The sequence below is a fragment of the Drosophila subpulchrella genome, chromosome X (assembly GCF_014743375.2).
Source record: "Drosophila subpulchrella strain 33 F10 #4 breed RU33 chromosome X, RU_Dsub_v1.1 Primary Assembly, whole genome shotgun sequence".
NCBI classification, from domain to species: domain Eukaryota; kingdom Metazoa; phylum Arthropoda; class Insecta; order Diptera; family Drosophilidae; genus Drosophila; species Drosophila subpulchrella.
Genome location: NC_050613.1, coordinates 8,434,841 through 8,453,235, shown reverse-complemented (window position 1 = coordinate 8,453,235; position 18,395 = coordinate 8,434,841). Strand labels below are relative to the sequence as shown.

The following is an 18,395-nucleotide window of genomic DNA, read 5'->3' as shown; positions in this document are numbered from 1 at the left end:
TAGATCATTCAAAAATAAACCCTGTAATCTTGGTATTACTTTTTTTGGGCTTACCTTTCTGTTTTTATTAAAACAAAATATTAAATTACTAAAAGTATTTCCTATATACCTTATAAATAGTTTAGATCATACAAAAATAAACCCTGTAATCAGCTCATAATCTTTAACTCATCATGCAATTATTTGGTATTACTTTTTTTGCAAAAAGTACCTCCCTATATACCTTATAAATAGTTTAGATCATAAAAAAATACCCTGTAATCTGCCATGATCTTTAACTCCTTATGAAGCAACTTGATTAGTTGGTATTACTTTTTTTGGTTTTACCTTTCTGTTTTTATATTAAAAATATTAAATTACAAGAAGTACTTCCCTATATACCTTATAAATAGTTTAGATCATAAAAAATAAACCCTGTAATCTGCTCATAATCTTTAACCTATTACGAAATTTTTTGGTATTACTTTTTTTGGGTTTACCTTTCTGTTTTTATAAACAAAAAATATTAAATTACAAGAAGTACTTCCCTATATACCTTATAAATAGTTTAGATCATAAAAAATAAACCCTGTAATCAGCCCATAATCTTTAACTCATTATGAAGCAACTTGATTTTTCCGTATTACGTTTTTTCGGTTTACCTTTCTGTTTTTATCGACAAAAAATATTAAAATATGAAATGATAAGATAAAAATTAGTTTTCTTTAGTTTTTCACTTTATCACTCTAACATCTATTCAATTTTAAAGGGGTCCACTCTAATTTCCCTGCATTCCAGCAAAGGCACTCTAAACCCAAATCAAGTTTACACAATGCATTTTTGCAAAGCTCTCTTATCAGCCAAGGTTTCTGGCACAAAAAAATTAAAAACAAATAAAATAAAGCGAAAAACTGTAAATGCGGCTAGGTGCACACACATACAAATGCAAATTGAATTAATAGAAAAGTAAATATAATTGAATCAGTAACACAATTTAAGCTGATATATTGTTGCAAATTAAATAGAAATAAAATGCCACACTGCCGCGGAAGCGGATAAATTAAAAAAACGAAAGAAACAAAATTAAATTAAAATTTATTGATGAATAAAAAAGCAGCAACAATAAAAAACGAAAAAAAGGAAACCACAAAAAACGTTTTGTGATTCATAAATTCGACTCGAATTCGGTGTGTGTGAATGTGGACTTTTTTTTTGGGTTTTGGTTAATTTTTGTAGAGTTCGCTTTTGTTCCCCATTTGGTTTGTTTTTATGTTTACAATTTGAAAATGTTTTTTTTTTATATATTTTTCTGACGGTTAATTGCATAAAAATAGAGGCCGTATTTCTATTGCCTTTTTTGTGATTTTCGATCGCGACATAATTTGATTTGAAAACCTTGGACAAGCAGAAAAATAAAAAACAAATGAAAAAGATATAGAAATAGAGAAAGAAAAAAACGGGCAGCCAAAAGAATTCTCAACTTTCGAAGGGCGATTAAATGGAGGGTTTCGTTTCGGTTTGGGTATTTTTCTCTATTTTTCTCTATTTTTCTCTACTTTTCTTTATTATTTCCCATTGTTTCGCTTGGCTTTATGCGACGGAAATAGTTTTTATCTCTCCCCCATTTGCTTTGATTTGAGTTATTATTTTTTTTTTTGGTTCGTATTATTATTCTACTTTTTTTTCCCTCAGTGCCCCAGTATTTTTCACCACTTCTCGAAGTTATCAGCGAAATTTGCCTAACGTGTTTGTTAGTTTTATATTTTTTATTTTCTTGCCACACACACACACACAAAGCTGCACAAATACATCAAAATAAATTCGTAGACATGTATTTGTATATTTGTGACGTTGGTAATTTGTTGTTTTTATTTTTCTGATTTGCCGCCTGCAGAGTAGTTTTTTTGTTTGTTTGTTTTTAATTATAAATATGAGCTGATATCAAAGAATGGGTAGAGAAAAACAAGCTCAATGAAAAAGAAACGGATGCAAAAAATATTGAGCCCTTTTTAGCACGACTGCAAATGGAAATGAAAAACCTTGTGAAAAGTTCAAGAAAATACATATCGTTCACAAGAAGAATTCGTTGATTAAGTTAAGGTGTTTTAAAAACATTATTTACGCATTACAAATTAAGGTTTTTATTTTTTTAAGCAGATCGCAAAACACAATCTACTCCACAGAAGTACTCTTTATTTACCCCTCCAATAAAAAATAACACATACAGAGTAAACTAAACCAAAAGTTGGTAAAACAATAAAAAAAAATTCTTTGTTAAAAGCCAACAACAAAATAATCAGACACGAAAAACAATATTTCGTGTCCAAATTTCCGTCGTTTTTTTGCTTTATTTCCTGCTGCTGCTTTTGTTTTTCTACGGAATTTTGATATTGTTGCGGAATAACACGAAAATAAGTGACTTTTTTATTTTTGCACGAATTTTTGTAAATATCTTTTCTATTTTTTTTTTTTTTTGTTTTAGATTGCGTAAATATTCTTTAAGTTATTCAGTTGTTTTCTAAAAAACACATGAAACATTTATGATATTTAAATGTAAATCCATGCATACATGATGGAATTTCAAATGTTTTTGAACCCAATTTTGATCCCAAAAATGGGAATTTCAAATAGTTTTGAACCCCTTTTCGATCCCAAAATAAAGGGAATTTTAATTAGTTTTGAACCCATTTTTGATCCCAAAATTAGGGTAATTTTGAATGGGTTTTAACACATTTTGAAACCCAAGAACTTAACGCTTTTTTAAAAAACCTTTAAGCTTTTAATATTTTGTAATATGTTAGTAATGTTCAAAATACTATTGATAGAGTTCTTATTGAGAATTAAGTAAATTTTTAATGGGTTTTAACCCATTTTAAAGCCCAACAACTTAACGCTTTTTTAATAAACCTTTGAGCGTTGATATTTTGTAATATATCAGTAAAGTTAAAATACTATTAATAAAGTTCTTATTGAGAGTTGAGGTAATTTTAAATGGGTTTTGAACCCATTTTTAAACCTAGAAACTTAACGCTTTTTTAAAAAACCTTTGAGCTTTGATATTTTGTAATATGTTAGTAATGTTCAAAATACTATTGATAGAGTTCTTATTGAGAGTTAAGGGAATTTTAAATGGGTTTGAACCCATTTTTAAACCCAACAACTTAACGCTTTTTTAAAAAACCTTTGAGCGTTGATATTTTGTAATATGTCAGTAAAGTTCAAAATACTATTGATAGAGTTCTTACTCAGAATTTTTGAAAGAGGATATATTGTTATGGTTGCTTTTCTTTTATAATAAACCACACACAAATGTAAATACATACATATATGTACCATAACATATAAACATATATGTCCGTAACTTTAGGGTTAAGGACCCATTTTTTGGTTTCAAAAGTAGGGGATTTATACCTAAAACATATAATACCAGGTTTTGATGACCCTGAGGGGGCGTGGCAGTAACGATGGATGCTGACCTGCCCTTGTTTTTGTTTGTTTTGTTTGTTATCGCTTTGTTTTGTTTTTGGACAATGAACTTGAAATTTGGAGCACGCGTTCACATGTAATTGAAATGTGTGTGAGTGGGGCAAAGCGGGGGGGAGAGCAGATTGGAGGATGACGATGGGGATGGGTAGGATAAAGAGCAAGAGAGCAGGAGAGAGAGCACTCACGCACACAAATACTAGCAAACAGAAACCAGGGGCGGATGTTTATTAAAATTTTGGGGCACAAAGGGGAACTATCTACACACATATATGTATATACTCAAATTAATTTTATTATCTCGTACAAATACTACCAGTATATTCATAATTAATTTAGATAATTTTCAAAGAGTGACGCACCCTTTGCAAAATTTCTAGATCCGCCCCTGATACAATCACACGCAGATTTTGCGCCTCTCTCTCTTCTCCTCTCCTCTCTCCCACTTGCTTCGCAGCTTTTTTTTGCGCAGGCGAATGCCGCTGTGAAAACAAAAAATCGAATAAAACAGCCGACAAAAACAAAAGGCCCGAGAAACGTTGACAGCGACGTCACTCAAATGCGATTTGCAATTTTAATTTTTGCCGTTCATGTTTTTCAGTTTTTTGTTCATATAATTAAAGTTGTAAAAATGAATTGCAATACAAAAAAAAAGAGAGAGAAACGTAAATTGTAAATTGTAAATTGCTTTTGCTGCTAAGGCGGAAATGCCTCTCTTAACGAAACAACAAGCAAATAGTGCAAAAAACATAGAAAAATAAACTAAAAACCACAGCAAAAAATATGGAAAAAAATACAAGGGAAGAAGAAAAAACTATAAGCCACAAAAACAAGCGAAAACAATAAGCCAAAAAACGAGCGCAAAAAATTGCCCCAAAAGTTATACAGCTATGGTAATAATTATAGTGAAATGTCTTAGAAACAAATATTTTGAACATTAAAAAAAATATAATTATGCATGTTAAGCAATTTAATAAAATTTGTTATACCATTAATTTTAAAACATTCACTATTATTTTGCGCCCGACTGTGGGGGAATAACAACAATGGAGTGCGCGGGGAAATTTGTGGCGTTTTTCCATAGGCCGCAAACAAAAACTTAATTATCAAGCTTAGACAGAAAATCGGCAAGCTGTAGACAAAAAATGTAAATTTCTGGCCTATGAATTTAATTTATTTTTTTGCAGGTCTATGGGTTTTTTTCGCCACTCTTTTATATTTTTTATTTTCGCAATTAGTTGGCAAAAAAAATTACAATAAGTGAAGAAAAAATGGCAATCGTTTCCTGGGCGAAAAACAATTGCTTACAATAATTGCATATGATAATTATGTCAATTTCGAACATTCAGTTGGCAAAGTCAACAAACCCGGAAACCTTCGACGAGAACAACGGAATTTTTATCGTAATATTTTGTTGGCCTTTTTTTTTGTTTAACAAAAAACACGCACAAAACAAAACATGGAAAAAAAAAATATAAAAAAAGAACACAAAATATATTATTAAAAAGGGGAGAGCGGCGACGAAAAACAAAAAAAAAATCACACAAATAACACACAACTTTTGTTTGGCTAAAAATAAATCGACGTTCGTTTTGCGTGTCTTTTTAGCACATGAAATAAATAATTTGTTTTCTCACCTTTTCTTTATGACTTTTCGCGGTATCTTTTCTTTTGTTTTTTTGCTTTTCTTTATGTTTTTTGTTTTGTTATTCGAAATGAATTGCACACGCAGCAGATTTTGGCGAAAAAAAATTCATTCATTCATACATTTTTATTTCATTTTTTCGATTAACTTTAAAAAAAAAAAACAGGCAGTTCAAATCGCGCGCTTTTTTCGGGTACCTTGAATGCGATTAACGGTAATCACTGGAAGTGTTATAATTATTACAGCACTAACCACGAAATTGTCATAAAAGCTTCACTTAAATAGCAGAAAATCACCAAAAACATATGGGTCTTTTTAGTTTTCAAATATTCTGGAATATTGTGTTCATGTTTTTCTGTTGATATTTCCCGGAACCGGAACTTGGCTGCAATGCAATGCGCTGCGATGCGCGTTCAAGTTGAGACTAATATTCTACTCGGCGGTAACATTGTGTTTTAAGTGGGCGGCCAGCTGCGCAGTCGGCGTGGCCGGCGTTGCCAGATCGCGGGGCGGCAAACCTACTAAAAAATCCACTTTCCCCCTAAATTCAAAATCACATTACATTTCAAGCGACTTAAAACGCTTTAAATTAAAGTAGTTAATGTAGTTATATCCGGGAAAAAACAGGGATCAATATTAGTCATTGTTTGTAATTGTTATTCTCAAAATTTTACTACGATTTCGTTGTATTTATTTTTCTAAGTTGGTATATTTTTAGACACTTTGTGGTCAAATGTCAAAAAAGTTTGGTTGCTCTTTCTTAAATTTAGATAACCAACAAACCCTTTTGCTGATTGGAGTAAAAAGTGTTTTATTTTTGCCATAAATATATTCCAACCATATTAGCCTTTAAATATAACATTATTTATGATTATTTTTTCCCTGGAAAAACAGCAATAATAATAATAAAATAATATATAATAATAATAATATTTGTTATTAGTATAATACTGTTTCTTTCAAATCTTAAGAAAATGTTCATCGCTTAATCGACGAAAAACCCAAAGTATTTAATCAAACAATGACTGCTTTAATCATTTTTTAACTTAATATTTTGGGTTTCCCGGTTGAGGCAACTGAATCTGGTGACCTGGTCCTGATTTATTCAAAACTTTTGACTCAAATTTAACTGACTCGCTTACAACTTATTGCATGTATACCACAAAATTTTAATTGATTATTACTTAACTCAAAAATAGATGATCTTAAAAAATTGTTCAATGTCAAGAAATGGTTGCAAAGGCTGGACACAACATTTAAAAAGAAATATACAGAAAAAAAAACTAAAACACTATTTTAAATCGGAATACTATCTATATATAGAAAAGTTATGGACTCTAGAACTTTAGTAATGGGTCACCAATATTTCAGATATTTTTTCAAAAGAGTTCACTATGGTTTTCGTTGCCAGACTGCGCCGAAAGCTCCTAAATCCAGCGATCCGACCACTCGAACAGCTGATATCACTTGGTGTTGTTTACGTCGTTACGCGTGTTTTGATTTTGTGTGTTCTGAAATTCTGGAATTTCGGATGCTGGCCAAGAGATAACGACCTGAGGCAGTGGCACTCTTGGGCGGCCTTATCACGGGGTTACGGGTCAGGGGTTATCAAAATTTCTTATCAGCTAAGTCGTTCTCAAGCCAGCGGCGGCGACGCTTGTTTTTTTCCGGCAGTTCCGATTCGAACGCAGCCGTGTGAGTGTTACAAACAGGAGGAAAAGAAAATATCCATAAAATTTGTAATATCTAAAAATGATTTTTGTTAATTTTCCAGATCTATAGACATGCAGCAGGCGCGCTCTACACTGCCACAAAAGCTTCGGGTTTGCTTTAGTCGGGACCTGAACACCAAAGTTAACCACCCGGTTAACTTCGCCACAAAAAAGCTGAGCGGAGCTTTAACTCGCGTCGCCGCCAAAAACCAGACGCTATCGCCATCGGCATTATTCCCGGCGATCAGACGATATTCGGACCGCAAACAGAGCACTTTTAAGGTGAGTGAGCTGCAAAAATCATAAAAAAGAACTGAATACAGCCAAATTCGCGGTAAATTGAGTAATTAAGATGTAAACATCAGGAGAGAGCATTCTCCCCAGTGATCGGGGCTTATAAAGTGGTTCGGTTTTATATAGGGGTTTGTTTACCCATTGGGTCTGCCATGTGCTTCGGTTACCCCAAAACCATGTGTTTTCTTTTAAGCTGCTACCCTTACGTGGAGCATTCTGATCATTTGAACTAGTTTGTTTGTGAAGTAAACTTCATCCCTTGAAAATAGGTTTTAAATATTTAGAGGGTTCTGAAACTTTGATTATAACTTTTGTGTATCCATATATGCAGTGTATGTAATTTAGTTTCTGTTTTAATATTAATCTTTATAAATCATTCCTTATAAAAGGCTTAAGATCTTTTTTTATATTATAAAGATCTTTTTTTTTTTAAGAATACAATTAGGTCAAAATTCGTTAGTTCTAGAGTTTATCATGTTATTTTTGTTGTAATAGGAATGTATATTAGTATATGGGGGTATAGAAAAAGAAATATCTTTTACTATATAGACTGTTTTGATATTAATCTTAATAAATCATTCCTTATAAAAGGCTTGAGATCTATTTTTATATTATGAAGATTTTTTTTAAAGATTACAATTAAGTCAAAATTCTTTAGTTCTGGAGACTATCATATTATTTTTGTGGTAATAGGAATGTATAATAGTATATAGAGTTATAGAAAAATAAATATCTTTTACTATATAGATTTTTTTTAACAGTCACGAAAATTTTATAGGGTAGGGTATTTAAGTTCCGCTTTGCTAGGCCTGAATATTTTTGATTAATTTTTCTTGCTCAGCCCAAACTTGTTTAAGCCTACTCGAATTTCTTCTATTTTTTGCCCTATCGAAAAGTGTTTTTGTTCTTTTTTTTGCACTTGTGTACACAATAATACTGATATCGCTAGAAAAATCTGGCAATGGCCATTAAATCGAATTTCCACCGCAAACAGCAGAGTTTGTGGGTAGATATAGATATAGTTATGTATGTACATAGGTATAGGTACCGGCAAATATTACGAATATTTTCACTTGAATCGCGGACAGAAATTATACATTTAAGGGGAATTACCAGCTTACTTTGCACTAAATGTTATGTGGATCCAATTAATTTCAATCGTGAATAACAAGTGTAAGGTGGCAAATCTTCTAGTGATAGTGAAAAAGACATCTAAGTATATGATTTTATTAGATCGTTCGAGATGTCATTTTTTCTTTTTACTCTTGAGCTAATTTGCTAAAAATCTTTAGGTTTGTGTGATCTTATTAAAATCACGTGTTTTTCGGTCTTGTAAACTTTTTTGTCTCAAACAAAGTTTATTCAAATTAGTTTATTTGGCAAACTTGTTTTGCTCTGCCTGTGGGTTGAATTATTTCCCATTTTAACTATGATGTTGTATCACGCCTTTTTATGAAAGTTTGAAAAAAAATTAAGTTAAGTTAAATGGATTATTTTTCACAATCTTAACTTAAGCTAATGATAGGAAAATCCTTTACATTTAAGCAAATCTTTGGAAAATGCAAGAAAAAAAATTTTTAAGTAGGATTTAAAAAAAAATATTTAAATGTAGGCAAGCATATGGTATTGAGATTATAAAGTGCATATAAAATATTGTAATTTTTAGCTAAAAGAAAAAAGTCTCACATTTTTTAAATAAGTAATTTCTCCATTTTATTATTACAATTTTTCATTATTTTCTGAGCTTATTTCGACTATATGTTTCCCGATCTTTCCGATGTGCGTCATCTCCGAAGGGGGCCTGCAGTGTCCCTATCGCCAGGCGACTTGAACCCGTGACCCAGACGGGTAGACAGGGAGATATAAGCGATAAGCGGGATGCAAATAGCTTTGCTCCCATCCATGGGGGGTCGAATTTTCGAACCTGAGAGATTGATGACCCAAAAATATGGGTGTTACGGATGATATAACACCTATTTTTTTACCAATCTAATCGAGAAACTAGCCCACCACAAGTGGTTGCCATGGTGCATCCACCCAAAGGCTAATCTCCGCTTGGCGATAGCTTCGCCCGCCGCCTTATCAACAGAACTTTTCCAATGCTATTTGAACCCATTGAACCCCATACTTATTTGTGATTTTTCGCAATTCTCGCGGGAACATAAATATTATTGTTGTTTCGAAATGAAGTGAAAACATTACGAATGGGTGCGGATAGCTGACCAGGCAGGGATCGATTTTCCACAGCCAGCACAAATCCAACGATCGTCTTGGCAAACGCATCGTATTGCAGTAGTCTGGAATCTATAAACATTATATTTGTATACTAACCAGTGTATTGCCGCTATCCAAACAGGACATGGCCGACCAGAAAATGCTGCAAACCCCGCTGGAGCAGGGCGATCCGGAGTTGGCCGATCTGATCAAGAAGGAGAAGGAGCGCCAGCGAGAGGGTCTCGAGATGATCGCCAGTGAGAACTTCACCTCGGTGGCGGTGCTGGAGAGTCTGAGCTCCTGCCTCACAAACAAGTACTCCGAGGGATATCCCGGCAAGCGGTGAGTGTGGATTGTATTATATGGTATAATGTTTATAGGGAGAGACCCAAAAAAATATCTTTATAAAAGGTATAGGATTAGTTTTCTACCCCTTTGTTTTTAGATATTTATCATAGGTAATAGATTTTTAGTTATTTCTGTACTCTATCATAACTTTATATATGTATATAACTCGGATGGAATATTAATAGAACTTTATCTTCCCTTCGAATTATTTAACTCTTAATCTGATTACAACCCCAGTTTATCATAGGTAAAAGACTCTTTAGAAATTTAATATTAATATCATAACTATTTATATATAACTGGGATGGAATATTGATATAATGATCTTCATCTTCCCTTCGAGTTATTTAACTCACCCCAATTTATCATAGGGAAAAGATTCTTTAGAAATCGTAATATTTATATCATAACTATTTATATATAACTCGGATGGAATATTGATATAATGATCTTCATCTTTACGAAACTATACGATATCACTTGGAATCATTGTTTCTTAATTAAATTAAAACCCCGAGTGATCATTGCTTAATTCTACAGATTGCATATCAACTAATAATATTTTCCCCTGACTATATGATATTATTGAAAATAAGATCTTTGCCCATTAGAACACCAAGTGATCGTGATCCTCGCTTGATATTGGTTTATTCTATAGATGTTATATCAAATAATAATATTTTATGGCTAAAATTTTTAAAATAAGATCTTTGCCCACCACAACCCCAAGTGATCCCGGACTAATCCTGGTTATATCTCCTGTTCTCAGGTACTACGGTGGCAACGAGTTCATCGACTGCGTGGAGCTGCTCGCCCAGAAGCGGGGTCGCGAGCTGTTCAACCTGGACGAGGACAAGTGGGGCGTGAATGTGCAGCCCTACTCCGGATCCCCGGCCAACTTGGCTGTCTACACCGGCGTTTGCCGTCCCCACGACCGGATTATGGGTCTGGATCTGCCCGATGGTGGTCATCTAACCCATGGCTTCTTCACGCCCACCAAGAAGATATCGGCCACGTCGATTTTCTTCGAGAGCATGCCGTACAAGGTGAATCCGGAGACGGGTATCATTGACTACGACAAGTTGGCGGAGGCAGCCAAAACCTTCCGGCCGCAGATCATTATTGCCGGCATCTCTTGCTATTCCCGGCTGCTGGACTACGCCAGATTCCGTCAGATTTGCGATGATGTGGGTGCCTACCTGATGGCCGACATGGCCCATGTGGCGGGAATAGTGGCGGCCGGATTGATTCCATCGCCATTCGAATACGCCGACATAGTGACCACCACCACGCACAAGACCCTGCGTGGTCCTCGCGCTGGTGTGATCTTCTTCCGCAAGGGAGTGCGCAGCACGAAGGCGAATGGTGAGAAGATCCTGTACGATCTGGAGGAGCGCATCAACCAGGCGGTATTCCCATCCCTTCAGGGTGGTCCCCACAACAATGCCGTGGGTGGCATTGCCACTGCTTTCAAGCAGGCCAAGACACCGGAATTCAAGGCGTACCAGTCGCAGGTCCTCAAGAATGCCAAGGTCCTGTGCGATGGTCTCATTTCGCGGGGCTATCAGGTGGCCACCGGCGGCACCGATGTCCATTTGGTCCTGGTGGATGTACGCAAGGCGGGACTAACCGGTGCCAAGGCGGAATACATTCTGGAGGAGGTGGGCATTGCCTGCAACAAGAACACGGTGCCGGGAGACAAATCCGCCTTGAATCCGTCGGGCATTCGTTTGGGCACTCCAGCGTTGACCACTCGCGGTCTGGCCGAGAAGGACATTGAGCAGGTGGTGGCCTTCATCGATGCTGCTCTGAAAGTGGGCGCCCTGGCGGCCAAATCCGCCAGCAGTCCCAAGTTGGCCGACTACCACAAGGTGCTGGCCGAGAATGCGGAGATCAAGGGCCAGGTGACCGAGATCCGCAAGAACGTCGCCCAGTTCAGCAGGCAGTTCCCGCTGCCCGGCTTGGAGAACCTGTAGGCGAAGTCTATCTAACCCCCTCGTTATTCTCCCATTTTTTTTACCCTTTTTATTTGCACCTCGAAATGGAAACCGCTTTTGAAATGCACACTTTCCACAAAACAGAAGTGGAACTAGAACTTAAGTCATTAAACGCATTTTAACTCACATATCATAAGTATGGTATTTTATTGGGGGTTGGAATTTCGAGAATGTGTGTACTTGAACTAATGAGTAAAATAAAAATTAAAGTCAGTCGGAAATCAAATGAATAGCTTCTTAAATTAAGTTTAAGCATTTCTAGGGCTCACAAACAGGATATACATTTTCTTTTTCATAAGTAATAAGCCATTAAAATATCGGTTTGGCTTGGAAAGATTCATTTTTGAAAAATATATTAAAAACAAAAAGGTCAGTCGAAAATTAAGTTTAGACATTTCTAGGGCTTACATAAAGGCTATAGGTATATTTTTTCATCTTCATAAGTATTAAGGCATCTTAATATCCATTTGAATTATAAAGATTCATTTTTGAAATAAAGTTTAAAGCATTAAACAATGAAAAAATTAGCTCCGTGGTATTTCACAAGGTTTTTAGCAAAAATCATTTTTTTACTTCGAAAAATTCACATAATAAAAAGGAAATTTACGTATTAATTGTTTAAAATTGATTATCAATGAAAAAAATTTAAATAACCAATGAAAAAAAATTAAGTAATCAATGAAAAACTAGGTTTCCTGACCAAGAACTACAAAAATTGTAAAGCAACAGCATACATTTTAAAATGTGTTTAAATATCTTTGCAATCGTTAAGTTTACTACAGATGTGAGCAAGGCGACAAACGAAATAATATATGACTTCCTTTTAAACAAAAATTGGACACTAGGGTTTCAGTTCTTAAATACAAACTTATTTACAGCTTATACAAGTTAGCCATAACATTTGAAATAAACATTTGTATATCTTTTTGATTTGCTCTACTTAAAATACAAATGGCATGCCACAAGTAGGAAACCATATAATATAAGAAACAATACGATCTAATTGTACGCATGTGTACTCTCCATATTTAATTCTAATGAATGGCGAACTGCGATTCAGTGATCGGTGTACTCGACCTTGCTGAATCCCTTCGACGAGCAGCCCATCTCGCGATGGAAGCGGGAGTTGTGGGTGGACAGGGACCACTTGGTCTTGAAGCTCTTTATGCAGATGAAGCACTCGTGCTCCTTGCCCTGGATCTCCGAGTGTCTGGATGCAATGTGTCGCCGCAGGGCGCTCACCGACTTGAGGTGTCTGTTGCAGAAGCAGCAGCTCAGTGGAGCGAGTCCAGTGTCCTGGACGGTTTCCTCATCGCTTCCCGCTGCCGCAGGTGCAGTGCGTCCGGTTTCCACGGCTTCTGGTGCACTGCTAGCCTCAGTGCCCGGCTCCCGTTTCACTGAAGCTGAAAGAAAAAATACTTTTTAATTAGATAAATACATAAACCATGTTGGGAACCCCTTTAAAATACACCCAGTAAAAAAAATAAGTTAACTTTTAAATGGTTTACATGTAATCTTTTATTTTTTCTCGCTCTTTCTCTCTTTTTTCCTCTCTCTAGCTGTCTCTTTCTTTTTTCTGTTTCTAGCAAAACGAATTAAATTGATTAATTTAGGTTCATTTCGTTGATGTGTATAGATCAATCTACATACACTTGGCTTAGACTTAGTGTTTTTGGGGTGGAATTGGAATCTCCGATAATAATCGCTATAGTCATGGCTGGACCATCTGGACTATGTGCCAACTGTCCGAAAACTGATCAGTAAACCCTTTAAGCCGTAATCCAATGTGAGATCCCAAGCAAAACTGGGGAAAAATGGTGGGTAGGTGGTTTTCTTTTTGGATTTTCCACGCGATTACGACCGAGGGTAAAACTGATGCAGTCCGAACATTGGGCATTTAGAGATATAACATTAACTATATGTGTATACATAGATCAATATGTGAATCGATAAGTAATACGTATGAGTTTTTTTTTCATTTAACTAGGTTATCTTTAGTATGTATCCGTGTATGTGTTTTTTGAGTTTTTGTCTTAGAGAGGTTGTTTTCTACAGGTTTCCTTATCGTTTTCTTTTTTTTTTGTCTTTAGTTTTTTTATGTTTTGGAAAATACTTTCAACTAATCCTAGCGTACGCGCTATGACTTCCGTTTTCACTTGGCTCGTGTGGGCTACTCAACTAAGTTATACCAAAGAACTAAACTAGGTCCGATCAAATTTATGGAGGGGGCTTAAACTAAACTAAAACTAATTTAGCTAATTTACATTCAACTGCTAACGCTCTAATGCTGAACACAGATGGTCAAAAAGCGCGCTGGGTAATTGGGTATTTATCGTATCGTAAATTTGTACACAAGGGTAATTTTCGTATTTCTTTTTGTGAGCAAAGTACAGAGCTTTCCGGGTATTAAACTGGGTAAAGGATCTAATAGGTTTTCGATTTTTTTTGGTGTCTAAAAGTAAGTTAAGTCGCCTAGCTCTATGTACAAAACTGAATAATATCAGAGTTTTAAGTAAGAAATAATACATATCGGGGCACAACAACTTTGTGGGCTGTTTAAGAGCTTAAGTAAAGTGATCAATTCGGGAGTAAATGTAACTTAAAAGTCATATAAACAACATGATAACTTGTGATCGGTTTCTGATCTATATAGTATCACTCTATCTGAGCAATTAAGCACCCAAAGTGCCTTCCAATCTCTAAAGCTTCCTGTGTGTTTCGGTTGTGTGTATTTATATACATAATGGTTGTGTCAATGGGTTTTTGAGGGCTTGTACTTTGCCATCTATATAATAAGGAAGTATCTAAAGCAAATTGTGGACTAAAATACAAGTGGGTACATGTACGTATTACGTGGACACATGACATGGCTTGGTCAACGACGGGATTACCAGCTCCGCTCTCCGACTGACTGACTGATTTGACTTAGTGGCTACCATTGGGGTTATATATAATACTATATAACTATATAGGGGCTAAACATCGAGGGCTATTTGAGTGCCCAATGAGTACGCTGAGTGTAACTCTACGTACTTCTAACTGCTTTGCATATGAGTTGACAATTTTGGCTAGTTTGTTTTGTTTGGGGTTGGGGGGTTTCATGGGAACACGGGGAAGGGATTGGCTGGCTGGTTGGTTGGTTGGCTTCTCGCTAAGCTGGACGTAATTAACTATATCTCTCTCCTCCCTGAACCATATATCCTATCGATCCCGATCCAGACACGGCTCGCAGACGGCCCAGGCTGATGAGCACGCATCAGTTCTCCGTCTTGATGGCCACCTTCTGCTCGTGCGAGATGCGTATGTGCTCCCGCAGGCTGTACTTATTCTTGAAATTCTTATTGCACAGGTCGCACTTGCGCGGCGGTTGTGGGGTATGTTGGGTGCGAATATGTCTCCAAAGATTAACCGTGGTTATAACCATTTTGCAAAACTGACATTCTGTCCACTTATTATTGGGCGAATCTAAAAATATACAGAAAATACGTACAATCAATATAACAGTCTCTATCGATCGATCGATTGCTTGCTCACTAATTTGTCTATTTTTTTTTTTTTTTTTGGAGACATATTCGACAACCACAACAACGAATATATAGAAATAAATATATAACATTTAACAAATGCAAATCAATTGATTAAACGAATCAACAATTGACTACTAAGGGTACTCAAGTACACAAAATCAAAATGCCACGCTTAACCACAACCACTTGAAGCCATTAACATAACTTAAAGTACAAAGAAATTAAAATGTCTAGTATATAAACTTATAGAATACTTAAAAACTATTACAACTACCAATTATGAGTATAAATAAACACAGGAAATTAAAAAGAAATTATAAATTATCCATTCATTAAACAAAAGCTTACATTTTAATACAGTTCAAGCTAGTCAGGACATTTTTTCAACAATAGCTTTTGGGATTAACAATTCATCTTGAGGAAACCACTTGAAAGTTAAATCTCAGCCTAAAGCCAGACTCACCGATTGTTCCGCTGGCCTTGCTGTCCGATTTGACCGGCGTCACAGACACCGTAGTCGAGGGACCAGTGGTGGCTCCACCGCCACCCGTATCCTCCATCACCTGGCCGGAATTCGCTCCCGCCGTTCCGCCGGCGTTGGTCAGCAATCGGGCTAAAATTGAGTAATAGAGTCAGTAACTTAAACCCTTTTTAATCTACTTCAAATACTTACTCATCTCAATGGCAATCTCGGCGTTGTCCGCATCCGCCTGGTACTTCTCCTCCATTTCGGACTCGGTGAGTATCTCGTACTCTGAGGAGTACTGGGCAACATTCTGGGCCGCTGCGTTGGTGGCATCCTGCGACGTTTGGGGCGTGGCTCCATCCGACAGGCGGTCATCCACCTCGCCCACGATATAGTCGGGTATGTCCATCTTGACGGCGCCGCGCAGGAAAGTCATCTCGGCCGCTGAAAGGGGCAAGTAAAGAAGTTTAAGATTATCCTTGGGATGTATCCTCTCCAGACTTACTTTTCACTATGGTCTGCTCATCCTTGACGGCATAGTCAACGGTTTCGGTGGTGTAAATGTTGTCATCATCGTCGGAGAAGGTGATCTTGCGCTTCTTGACCGAACTCGCCGCCGGCAGGGCTACCGCATTGGTGATGGTCAGGTGTTGCGTCTGCACAGGCGTTGTCTGTTGCTGTTGGGACTGCTGCTGCTGCTGCTGTTGCTGTTGCTGCTGCTGCTGCTGCGGGGGCGGTGCAGATTGCACTTGGATGTGCTGGATCTGGGTGGTTTGTACATGGTGATGCTGCTGTTGCTGCTGGACCTGCAGCTGCTGTGCGGCTGCAACCACCTGCGATTGCACTTGGCTGGTGGTGGTTGCCTGCAGCAACGTGGCCGTAGGTATTTCGATGGTTTGTGTGGCTGTCTGCGCCTGGGCCACATTGGCCACCTGCTGCTGCTGCTGCTGCTCGTTGACCGCGCGAATGGTGCTCGGTATGGTCTTGATCAGCTTGTGCTCGCTGATCAGCGGCGCCACCGGCATCTGCGGCTTCTCCTTCTCTTCGGCGGTGAGTCCTTGGACGGCCAGCAGCTCGGCGGTCTGCAGGAAGGATTGCAGCGCCTCCTGCTGCACATTGACTTCGCCCTACAGGAAGAGGTAAATGAGTTAGTGAAGTCGGGAATAAACTGAAGAAAGAAATATTTGAAAAAGTACGATCTATAGCTTGCGATTACCTATAAGATCTACGTTTGTAGCAGTTCGTAAGGTTTTTAAATACTTTCTAAGATATATGCTGGTTTTTACGCTATCTCTAACTATCTCTACATGTAATCAGGTCATTAATTTAATTATAAACAAATAACCGAATGGAGGATTATTAAACTATGTACATTTAAGGATAATAACATTGTGTTTTTAGAAATGTAAGAACTATGTATCTTTAAATTTAATTTAATTCCCATGAAAATATGTCCTCTTTTTGGGGTTCCTGGAAGCCACAGCTTATTAAAAATGCAACTATAAACAAATGACCAAATGGAGGATCCTTTAAATATATATATAGGTCGTGATAATAACGTTGTGTTTCCAATGTTGGTCGAACTTTCTTTAATTTCAAAAAGGAAATCACTTAACGCAAGGATATTTATATAAAGATCCCCAACGAAGATCGGAAAATCCAAAGAAAAGTTTGAAAGGTTTCAACAATATCGGAAGACTATAATTATAACTGGCATAACTTGACTTTTCCTAAAGAGAACACCACGAAACTCGTAAGGATGTTAGACTATGCTGTTCTAAGTGATTCTGGTTCAAATCTCCACACGTTTGACGTATTGTATGGTATTGTATATCCTATCATAATGGGAAGGATGTAACAATAGAAGCTTGACAGAACTTGGATTTCCCAAAAGGGAAACCCATGAAACTCAACAGGATGCTAGATTATAGCATTCCTGATCCGAATCTCTACGGATCTCCAACCCACCTGGTACATGAACTCGATGATCGAGTTGAGATCCTCAAACTTGATGAACTTAAAGATAATGACTGGGTGCGGATGGGGGTTCTCCTTGAAGATCTCCTTGAAATACGACGAGCAGGACGAGAGCACCACCTTGTGGGCCTTGATCCTGCGTCCGTCCACGCAGAGGCTGACGTCCACGAAGTCATCGTTCAGCCGGTGGTTGTCCAGGGAGTAGGTGAGGTGGCGCAGGTAGTTGTTCCACCGCAGCGAATATTGCTGGGTGGTGGCCATCGCGGCGTCCTCTTTGTGCCCACCTCCTGAACCTACCCCTCCTCTTCCACTTCCTCTTCCTCCTTCTCTTCCTCGCACTCTGCCTCTTTCCAGTCCAATCCAATAAGGGCTTATTCCCGGGAAAGGGGGAAGCTGCCCGCCTTGGAAGCGCCCTAACAACAAAAAGTGGCGAATATGGAACTCCTCCGGTTCCGTTGGCCTTCCCTTGGGTCCCTTCCAGCGGATCCCGATCTGTTGCCAAAAACCGCTCGCACTGCCTCTTTTGACCGCTTTTACGGCGTTTGTTTACGCCTCTTCGTGCACACACAAGTACGAATTTTTTATATTCTATGCCAAACAAAAATATTATACGCCTCCATTTTGTTTTTTGCCAATTTCAGAGCAACCCTGCGTGCGCTGCCACTGCAATGGGGCTGCCACTCGGCCCGCCAGGTGGCGTGCAGGCAGTGCTGCCAGACTGGCGTAACAGCGGGCGGGAAATTCAAAACTTAG

General features: G+C 37.4%; 3 protein-coding genes across 5 annotated transcripts in view; 1 reads left to right on the top strand and 2 right to left on the bottom strand.

Moving 5' to 3' along the window:
• The window catches only part of LOC119557558 (protein tramtrack, alpha isoform), a 28,267-nt gene extending 22,745 nt beyond the window's left edge, over positions 1 to 5,522 (bottom strand). For both annotated transcript variants that reach the window (XM_037870344.1, XM_037870343.1), the window contains exon 1: positions 5,100 to 5,522. The gene's annotated coding sequence lies outside the window, so the exon portion shown is untranslated. The remainder of the gene's footprint in view (positions 1 to 5,099) is intronic.
• Positions 5,523 to 6,641: 1,119 nt separating this feature from the next.
• Positions 6,642 to 11,808, top strand: LOC119556011 (serine hydroxymethyltransferase, cytosolic). Its single transcript, XM_037867779.1, has 4 exons — positions 6,642 to 6,802; positions 6,882 to 7,101; positions 9,470 to 9,669; positions 10,445 to 11,808. The coding sequence occupies exons 2-4, from the start codon at positions 6,892 to 6,894 to the stop codon at positions 11,649 to 11,651; spliced, it is 1,617 nt and encodes a 538-aa protein (XP_037723707.1). The 5' UTR covers positions 6,642 to 6,802; positions 6,882 to 6,891; the 3' UTR covers positions 11,652 to 11,808.
• A 9-nt stretch (positions 11,809 to 11,817) lies between these two features.
• On the bottom strand, positions 11,818 to 18,277 carry LOC119556010 (modifier of mdg4). Of its 2 annotated transcripts, none has more exons than XM_037867777.1 (5): positions 17,634 to 18,277; positions 16,171 to 16,792; positions 15,873 to 16,109; positions 15,663 to 15,812; positions 11,818 to 13,075 (listed from the first exon to the last, which is right to left on the bottom strand). In XM_037867777.1, exons 1-5 carry the CDS (start codon positions 17,901 to 17,903, stop codon positions 12,729 to 12,731), a joined length of 1,626 nt encoding a protein of 541 aa, XP_037723705.1. In that variant the 5' UTR covers positions 17,904 to 18,277; the 3' UTR covers positions 11,818 to 12,728. The 2 variants fall into 2 exon arrangements, with proteins under 2 accessions (XP_037723705.1, XP_037723706.1); XM_037867778.1 differs by lacking the exon at positions 11,818 to 13,075 and adding an exon at positions 13,166 to 15,137.
• Between the last annotated feature and the right edge of the window lie 118 nt (positions 18,278 to 18,395).